Below are 10,480 nucleotides of genomic sequence, written 5' to 3'. Positions count from 1 at the left end.
AATCATTATTATTCCTTCAAACGCTGCATATAATGCAAATTTTCTCATATTATTTTTACACAAAACATTACATGTAAGGCACATATTGTTTGTAACATTCTTATGACAATTTAGCCTACTCAACATTTTAGTTTTGTAAAATTATCATGTAAACTTTTCCATTTAATGCTTAAAATATTCAAAAAATTATCATAAATCATATCAACATCTATAGCACATTTTTGAGTAAAATGAACGTTTACAGAAACCAATGCGTCAATCTTACTTTTTTCATAAATCACCACATATGCATTCATCATACTTATGTAAATTATAATATAATCTGAATTGTTTTTAAAACAAATTTCATAAATGGTTGCATGTAATCAGTGTTTAGAAAAAGTATGTGGATTGTTAAATGCAATGTGTGAATCATTCTTAAAATCATTTGTATGCAAAAGTATGTAAAGTTTTCCTTTATCCCAAAAGCAACTCGATTTTCAAATTGCAATGGACTATCAAGTCAGCCGATCTGACATTTTTCTGTAATATGTTTTATGTACGTTGTATCGTGTGTTGTACTATGATGTTCTTCATGTGTGGAACACCTGACGATTATAACATTTCAAATCAATTTCCCCAATTTAGATTAATAAAGTTACTTTCCCTTAAAAAGCAGGTAATGCATAAATTATTTTCTAAAAATACAGTCAGACAAAAGTTGCTTGTGATATTTTCTTTTTCAGTGGACCCCAGAACTCCCCTGCTGCCCCCTAGTGGTCCTTAGACCACAGTCTGAAAAATCAAGTTTACTTAAGACACAGACATTGTCTCATTACATTATTTATTAAAAATTATTTGCTCTTTACATTTCTCTTGGGGCATAGCCTACTCCCTTGAAATCCTCAAGATAATAACATTACTTCAGGACGTAAAACCTTCTTGAGATCTGCAAAACTGTGGGAAGTCGTAGTAAACTAGTGCCAAGATGACCAGAAGTAACAATTATATTTACTTTTTTCAAAAAGTAGATAACATGGTTAAAAAAAACAAACAAAAACATAATAGTGGTGCAGTAATGTTTCCCATAATCAGAACATTGAACACACAAATGTGATTGACATTGAACAGAACCACAAAACAATCCTTTTCTTGGAGGTTACACTTCAAACAGTGAAAAAAAAAGTGGCTTATTGTGCTTGAAATGGAGAAAGGACCTTAGTGAAAACTGTAGAGAATATAATCAGGCCATCATACTTGTGTTCCTGAACAAGGTGCATTAGAGTATTTAATGTGTGTTACGTCTTTCCCTGATAAGAGCAGTAGATTTTTCCTCCGTATTCACAGCCGGTGTGCTATAATGTTTTATATAGTAAGTTAAAAACAGTGCTGAGTTAGCCAGCCTGGCACTGTGTCTTCACTACTACCCCATGAGGCCATTAAACATCCTGAACTAATTTTTTTAAATACGCCTGCATTATATTACCATTTACAAAATATGTACACTTCCAGTTCTGTCCAGTACACAATGCTTAAAACATCAGTCGAAATGCCTACTTTTTACAAAAGAGTTTAAGATTATTAAAAACATTTTTGTAACTGTAACAAGCTAACTGAAAACACAAAAGTCAAATAAAAACAAAGGGCCTTTTAGGGGAAACATGAGCAGAATGAATATGTATAAAATTATTCTTATAAAACATTGTTTGGAAAGTTCTTTCTCCGCAAAATGTCAGATATAAGGCATAAATTGTTTGCAAAATTTTTATTTTACTACATTTTGCATTTATTATAAATGGTTCTTTTGTAAATAGCTTATTTATAAAATTATTCTTATGAAAAATGTTGTGTGTAATGCACAAATTGTAAGCAAATGCACAAATTTTCCATAAAAAAACATTTTGGGACCTACCTAATGCACAAATTGCTCATTAAATTAATATGCTTTATTAAATAATTGTTAAATTAATTCATTGTTCATTAAAAACTGGAATTTAGTCTTACAATTTTATTCTCACATACTTTGCATGAGCCATTATGTAAAATGTATGTGTGAACTGTACTTAAATTCAATACATAGATATGTCTCCATCTAAAAAGACAAGTTTATATCATTACATTCAATATATGTCAAATCAATTATTTGTAAATTGTTGCATGTTATCCATCAATTGTTGCTAAATTGATTACCATGCTTAAGTTCAGCAAATTGTGGACAAAACTAACCTCAACACTCAACTTATACACAGTCGCCCTGTTCAAGCTTCCAGATGCGGCCTGGCAAATTTTAAGCCTTCTTTCCCAGCATTCACAGTGGAATCCAAAAATCTCCCATAATGCACCATGCTAGACTGCGCCACATGACCTGGCACCAGACATTCCTTGTGTCATACTTGCTCATCCACATTTAGACTTGACTATGAATCACACCAGCGGCCAAAAATTCTTTTATAAACCTTCATCAGGCAACCGGTGACCCCAGCAATTAGATTTAATGGCAAATGAAATGCGACTCAAAGGTAACCTAATGGTCAGGAGTCAAAGACAGACATCTTGAACTCAAGACTACTTTTGAGTCTTGCACACATTGTAGGTTGGAATTATTGTAAATGCCAAGCACCAAAAACAAGCTGGGAGGCAGTGTTTTCTAAATATAACATTAAGAATGAAAAATAATGATGGATTAATACCTCACTTCTTTTTTGCAGGCAGTCTTGATTAAAACGACCTTTGTTAGGGTGCTTAAGATTAGGATTAATGCCTGAACTACATCTACCAGCATTCTTGGCATTAAACTGGGATTTTCGCATCTTCAAACCTCAAACCGTGCACACAGTGGAGAGACCCGGACATTTATTTATGATTTAATCCAATCCAGACCCGTCAAAGAATCATGGCCTCCTGAAATGCCTCGATCCATCTGAAAAGAAGCGTAAATGAAGTCTAAATCAATGTTTTTAAAAAATATATAATTATAAAACAAACTTTCTAGAGTGTAAAAGTCAGGTTCAGGAAAAAAAAAGTAAAAATGGAGAGATTCATTTTAAACAGTAACTGATAGACTTTTGAGCACTGACCTGTTTTGGGTTTTGTGGCCATTAACGGATTGCTTATAACCCAACTATATTGATCTAAACATTAACATGAGTCAATCTAATATTATTATAATTATCTTTAAAGTTTATAGAAGCGGAAGTTCCTGAGACTTTTATTTTAGTATGTTAATGTGCTTCCAACTGAAACTGAATATTGAGTAAGGGGCACGGATTTCGTTTTGCGCATCATTCCCTCTGAGCAAACTACCTGTAGGAGGGCTGTGGTTAAGAATATTGTGGCTAAAGCTGTCATACTGACAAACAACTAGTGGCGAGGAAAGCCAACTGTGTTGTGGCCTCACATTGGCTGGCATCTGGTCCTGTCTGGACCAAGCGGCAACATCCCGCTCTACCTCAGGAAGCAAATACGGAAGTAACTGAAACTGCAATTTATAGGCCTGGCTCAGTAATAGAGCACATTTCTATTGACCCCAGCGTTAAAATGGTCAACTTTACAGCAGAAAAAAAGGTGTTTACAGCCTGGTACAAAAAAAGATTTTAGTCTATACAGCTAATATTACCCTTCATGACAACTGTGAGGGGGTGAATTTTTTTTAGAATTCATCCGTTTCATTAAGTTATATTAAGTCTGCATGATTAAGAGCATGGCCACTTGAGTGAAAGCTAGTTCTTGGTGGTCGCTGTCACTTCACTTCAGCTGATTCCAGCTGATTAGCAGCTGAACTTGGCGTATACATCATATTTTTGTTTTGTTTTAAGTGGCTTTACACAGTCAATTGCCTTTTGGGATTATTTCTTCATTATTCATTATTATTTCAATTATCAGATGATATGGCATGCTGTGTGCACTTAATTGTGCTCACAAACCATTCAAGTGGCCTCCATTTCCCAGGTGAGTGAAAATATATACCTTATCTATAAATTTATTTGTTTTATTTAAGATAATTTATCATTTATAATTATGGGCCAAGCACCAAAGGTGCGTGGGCACCTATTGTATTCGTTCCATTCTTCTTATTCTTCCGGCTTCTTCTTCCGCTCTGGAAGTCTATGGCAGCCCTATAAACTGTTTGGAGCATTTGCGCAAACTTTGGCACACTGATAGAGTACAGTCTGATCTTCAACCAGAACGAATTTGGACTCTCTAACTCAAACTCTCTAGTGCCCCCACTTGTCCAAAGTTTTACTTATGTTTATCTTTCTAACTTTTGAACTTAATGGGCTACAATTAAATTATCTGAATTCTTGGCTCAAGCCGATTCAAATGCACCCTATGACGTCATTTTCCGTCATTATATTTTTTTTCGCTTTAGTTTGTCTGATTTTAACTGTATTGTAAAAAGAGTCCATAAATGAATTTAAAGAATAATGAGAAAAATTAATGAGAAAAACACTTCAAGAACAAACGTTGCTAAAAAAGAGTGGACATTCAGTATGTTTCTGGTGATACCGTGTTTGAGTACCTCTGTGCAGTGGGAATATCCTCAGCTCTAAAGATGTAGTAGAGTGTGTTTTTATGGTAGAGTTTAAACTGCAGTTTTTGAGCGGGTCCAGTCTTCTCCTCTCTGAGGAAAAAACCCAGCAAAGGCTGACTCTCCAATGCTGCAACATCCTGAAAAGCAAGGCAATCATTACCACATTACGGCTTTCATCATGTCTAAACACATACTCATATGCATACTGTTGTGGCAATATAAAACTTTGAATGAACATAGAGAAATAACTGACTAAAAGAAAGAAGATATTAATGTAATTCAAGTTTTCAGAATTAGAAAAGTAGTTCTGCTGGTTTCAACATAAAAGATCTTCCAGTAAAAAGCAACCTTTTTCCCAACAAACAACACTCTAGGTATAATATACTTATCTTGGTTTATTAAATTCAATTTAAAATACATTTATCAGTCAAAACGATCTGGTTTTCTTTTTACAACTAATACTAACTACTATATACTAATATTAACATTATACCATGTCTAGTCTAGGCAGTAAAGCACAGCTGTCAAACTCGGTACGTTTTTGCCGTTGAAAATAGTAAACTCTGAGAGAAAAAAAAACATGTTACGTCAGTCACGTCTTTTTTACTCTACATTTAAATGAAAGCAAAGGCGGGGTTTTCATTGAAGTGACAGCAGTGTTCCTGTTGTCAAGACAATGGAGACTTTTAAAGATAGAGGGACGACTAGTGGTCGCTATTTCAAGTTAGCTGTAAGACTTTCCAAGTCTTGAATATCACAATATTATTAAATATTACAATTCTAACAATATCAACAGCAAAGCTCGCATACAACATGCTGTTGTATTCAGTTTTTAAACAAAAAAGGCAGTGTGGTGCGCCTCGTGTTTTTGCAATGTAAAAGCTCATTCAGTGTGATCGGTGCCTAAGAATGCCTGTGCTTTTTTAAGCTTGGATTTCACCCCCTTTAATGAAACATCAGATTATCTACATTTTCTGGAAATCTTCACTGGCAATAAAAAAATAATTCACAGGATTAAAAAAAATATATCTAAATTTATAAATGTAATTATAATACTATAATAATATTTTTTTCTGCTTCTGGCTGCTGGCACTCCTCTAATTTGAATGAAGTTGGAGCTTCCTCAATATTAGCATTCACACTGCTTGTCACAAGCAGTCCTTGTTGTTGATCATTGCTATTGCACATATAAGCTAGTTTCCTGTAAAAATTACATCCTTGCGGTTTAAAACATGTATCACAATTTCCTTATTTGATTCATCACACATTTAAATTAAGTTTTCAGCCATAATATAGTCAGCTACTTTTTGTTTTTAGCGTAGCATGTCAAGTTCAAACTATGAGCTACCACCAAGAAATTATTTGAAGCTCATTTCTTTAACACTGGCTATAATTTGTTAAATAGGCAGCTTACTTCACTAGCAGCGTAAGTGTAGAGGACTTTGTTCTTAATGACAAACCACAGCCTCTTCCATGGTTTCTTGTGGCCCTTGGATCTGTGCAGATATCCACTCATAGAGGAGTTCTCAGTGTTGGCAGACACCTGTGAGAAAGATGTCATATTAATACTACCAAAAAAATGACATTAGTGGTTTTGTAGAAACAGCAGTTTTTATTAAAGTGACGTATTAAAAGGACTACTTGCTCTCCCTCATGTAGTTTTTAAACGTTTATGAGTTTTTCTTCTGCTGAACGCTAAAGAAGATCTTTTGAGAAATACTGTTTGATGGTACCCACTGGAAAAAAATACTATGGAAGTACTACCATCAACCAGCATTCTTCAAAATAACATCTTTTGTATTCAACAGAAAATTGAAACTCAAAAATGTTTTGAACAATTGAAATGTTTAGTGACATTTGTTTGGGTAACTGTCCATTTAAGTATTGTTTAACTTTACCTCCTTGAGAGCTGAGGGAATCTTCTTCTGTTTTCTAGAAAAAGCAAATGTTGAGCTCCGCCCACTAGGGGAAAAGGTCACATTGGATTGGTCGTCTAAAAAACAAGCGCAAAGCAAAAAACAGCACATTATAAAAATGAAAGAGCATTTGGTGTCACACAACTTGTTTGCCAGATTGTTGCAAGTAAACAATAATATGCGGTTGCAATAGTATGCTATGTGATTATCAAGTTTTCACCTGTCAAAAGAGTTATTTCCAGAGTCCTCTGGGTAACATTCATATTTAGTGTTTTTTTCTGGGGGTTTGATTATTTACATTTTATATTTATTCATTTAGCAGATGCGCTTATCCAAAGCGACCTACAAGTGAGGATAAAAGACTTTGAATCATCCTCAACATCAGCATCCACACACTGCTACTGTGCATTTAACTAGATTTCAGTAAAAACAATCAGAGAGTAGCAGTATAAAAATGCTATTAAGTCTCAGTTACTAAAGGCATACGTCTTCATTTAAGGCCAGAAAGAAGTTGGAAATGGCTAAGTGACAGTATATGGTTTTCGAACCTTCACCCCACCGAGTCTGAACTTCATGGATGACAGCGTTCCAGAACACACCCCCTGATTGCATAATTTTCACAGACCAATGGCAGCTCAATGTTGTTTAGGACCAAAATGAACTCCCCAAAAGCTTCGCTTTGGTGAGTTTTTTTGAACTGCTGAAACAAACTTGAAGCAAGTTTGTTTTTGGCCAGATTTTGTTTGAAATTACGTAATTTCAGGTATTTTTCCAATTTTGTTTGAAATATTCTGAGGGCTTAAGTTTGATCTATTTGTTTATATCTTATTATTAGGGAGTTATTATGCAGTTGTAAATTTGTTCAGAGTGACTTCAGCTTGTTAACACTATCAGTCAATTATTTGTGTATCTGATGGAAACAGACTGTCCGCACTGTATATTGAAACACTTCAGATCCAAAAAAGTTGGCATTTAATACTTTACATTACATCAGACTTCAAATATTACCTCACGAGTACAACTGAATTTTTCAACTTCAGAAGATCAGTTGGCATAAATGTCTCCATACGATAATTTTGTGTGCACAATCCAAAATAAATAAAGTTTAGCGACCGATAGCTAATCCCTTACCTCTACATGAGCAAAGCTGCGACCCTTGACTGCACGAACCTTTCAGCTTTCAGGGTTCTCACTCTAAGCCAAATGTCAATTTCCATAACTTTTCCCTGACTTTCCCTGACTAAAAAGCTGAATTTCCATGGCGCATCAGCCTTATTTTTATAACTTATGTTAAAACTTCTGTTCTCATTCACTTCCATTCATTTTGAAGCATCAAATTGAAGCATCACAGTTTGTTATGGTGCCTGATAATATTATAATTTTTATGTATTGTCATAAACATGCTGGTGTGAAGCACAGTTAGTTTCCGTTTTGGTAGTTTCAGTGAACATTTACTTCCATTTTTTTTAAAAAGCGACAAATGAATAGGAAGGCTGACACAATAGCAGAAAAGAGCTCACTTCCACATTGCAAAATAAGGTCTTTTGTGAACAGAAAAACAGGCAGCCAGACACTAACTAATGTAGTATTTTAACAGGTACAGCTTGGTGACTGTATTTGACAAAAAAAAAACTAAATATTCCCTGACGTTTAAAGTCTGGAATACACTATTTAAAATTCCATGATATTCCAGAAATGCCATGACACGTGGAAACTTATTGGCTTTACTTATTTTTTATCGGTTGAATAAGTACCAAGGTATTAAATCAAACTTATTCTTTTAAGAATTAAAAAAATTGGGACCCAACTAATGTTTACAGCATTCAAATGTGTTCAATGAAGCTTAAGCATGTTTGCTTCACACACAAGGACCAAAAAGGTTCATTCTTGCATGTTACAGGACACATTCTGCAAAAACCTTGAATAAATTGACCTTTATTCTTCACATACGAGCAGGCACAGGCATTTGATTCTTTTTGGCTGGAGACTTCCGGTCTCTTTCACTTCCACTAATGTTTATACATTATAAACATTGCACACTGATATTTTATTATTATATAATTCTGCTTGGTCTGTATAGTCATGCACACACTTGTTTGTAGAGCAAGTAGTTTGACTGTTTTTGCCATTTATTATTCCTAGTCGTTCCTAGTCAAAAAATCCAATAAATTATGTTTTGGGGGAAAAAAAGGATCTTCATTTGTGTTCTGAAGAAGAACAAGTAAATGAAGACAGAATTTTAAAATTTTTGGGGTGAATGAACCATTTAAGTATAAGGAAACAATTAAATAATTTTTTTTTTTATTAAAACAATAAACACTATTACTACTGGACGATGGAGCCATGGAATAGTCCAGAGATGGATAAATAACATAAATCACATACCCTTGTGCTGTAGTTTAATATAGCAGTGGTCACACACTCGTGCCAGTTGGTTCTTCAGGTATTCCAGGTAGAATTTATTAGACGAACATGCCTGACATACCACCTGTGGCCAAAGCAAACAAATCTCACATCATTATACAAGTAATCTCATACCCTGATTACAATACGTACAGTACGATGATATAGAACCATTTCTGTAAATTCTTTTTTTATTATTATTTACCTATCGTTTTACAATATAACAATCAGCACAATTAACAAAAGGATTATTGAGCATTAAATAGCATCAGAGTATACAAATATAAAAACATATACAGTTGAAGTCAGAATTATCAGCCCCCCTGTTAATTTTTTTCCCCAATTTCTGTTTAACGGAGAGAAGAACACATTTTTAAACATAATAGTTTTAACAACTCATTTCTAATAACTGATTTATTTTATCATGCCATGATAAGCTTAAAGTGACATTTAAAGGCTTAACTAGGTTAATTAGGTTAACTAGGCAGGTTAGGGTAATTAGGCAAGCTATTGTATAACGATGGTTTGTTCTGTAGACAGTCGAAAAAAATTATAGCTTAAAGGGGCTAATAATTTTGACCTTAAAATGTTTTTTTTTTAATTAGAAACTGCTTTTATTCTAGCTGAAATAAATCAAATGAAACTTTCTCCAGAAGAAAAAATATTTGAAAAATTTCCTTGCTTTGTTAAACATTATTTGGGAAAAGAAAAAAAAAATTCAAAGGTGGTTCTGATTTCAACTGAATGTACAGTATCCCAAAACTCATTTAGTTTTTCACAGTTCCAATATATATGCATAATGGTGCCATTATGCAAAACATTGCTAAACATAAACATTTCTCATGATGCTGTTATTCATGTTTCTGTCTGCATCCCTATAATGGCATATAATTTTGCCCTCATATGTATACTAAAAAAATGACCATAGACATTGCATTTTGTGACATTACAATATAAACAACAGAGCGTGATATGAAACGATAGACTTTTTATTTTGTGTATACAATACATATTGTCATATTTCACAGTGTTATTCATAAAAAAGAAGCAGCAGCAAAGCTAATAACATCTCTTATTTCCAACCTTTCCGCAGGCACGGCAGTGATGGCGTCTCCAGGTCAGAGTGAACTCGCATGTGCAGATCATACACATAGTCGTTCGCAAATCTGGAATCCAGATAGGAGCCTTAGAGCCCAGTGGTAAACCATCGTCAGAGATTCCTTCCAGCTACATGGTGAAAAAAAAAAACAAAAAAAAACAAAACAAAATCAACATAAACCATAAGATAAAGAGTTTCTTTATGAGTGCCTTCACAAAGTGTCTGAAATATTTTACTTTAATTATTGGTTGCTTTATTATTGCAGCTAGGTTGTTTATTATGCATTTAATTAATTTTAGGCAGCACGGTCACCTCACAGCAAGAAGATTGCTAGTTTAAAATATTTTATGGTTTAAGATGACTCTAATAGCAGCAAAAAAGTAGCCTTAAAACTGAAATCAGAAGAATCACCTTCTCGCATTGTACGGCTTAACGAACTTTCATCCTATGTTCCTGTTTAAAGAAGTAATGTTTATTCTGAAAAAATATATATAATTCAGATTTTACATTGATTGAAATTGCCGAGGTGACAGGGCCATGTGTATTGTATTA

General features: G+C 33.9%; 1 protein-coding gene across 3 annotated transcripts in view; it reads right to left on the bottom strand.

Moving 5' to 3' along the window:
• Positions 1-810: 810 nt before the first annotated feature.
• Positions 811-10,480, bottom strand: part of fgd6 (FYVE, RhoGEF and PH domain containing 6) — a 54,821-nt gene continuing 45,151 nt past the window's right edge. For all 3 annotated transcript variants that reach the window (XM_056455462.1, XM_056455463.1, XM_056455464.1), the window contains exons 16-21: positions 9,913-10,056; positions 8,812-8,914; positions 6,409-6,503; positions 5,925-6,053; positions 4,499-4,647; positions 811-2,899 (exon numbers count right to left, since the gene is read on the bottom strand). In XM_056455462.1, coding sequence (XP_056311437.1) covers positions 2,863-2,899; positions 4,499-4,647; positions 5,925-6,053; positions 6,409-6,503; positions 8,812-8,914; positions 9,913-10,056 — 657 coding nt within the window. In that variant the 3' untranslated portion in view covers positions 811-2,862. The remainder of the gene's footprint in view (positions 2,900-4,498; positions 4,648-5,924; positions 6,054-6,408; positions 6,504-8,811; positions 8,915-9,912; positions 10,057-10,480) is intronic.

Source organism: Danio aesculapii, chromosome 4 (assembly GCF_903798145.1).
Source record: "Danio aesculapii chromosome 4, fDanAes4.1, whole genome shotgun sequence".
Taxonomy (NCBI): domain Eukaryota; kingdom Metazoa; phylum Chordata; class Actinopteri; order Cypriniformes; family Danionidae; genus Danio; species Danio aesculapii.
Note: the sequence above shows the minus strand (reverse complement) of the source record. Positions and strands in the feature narration are given on the sequence as shown.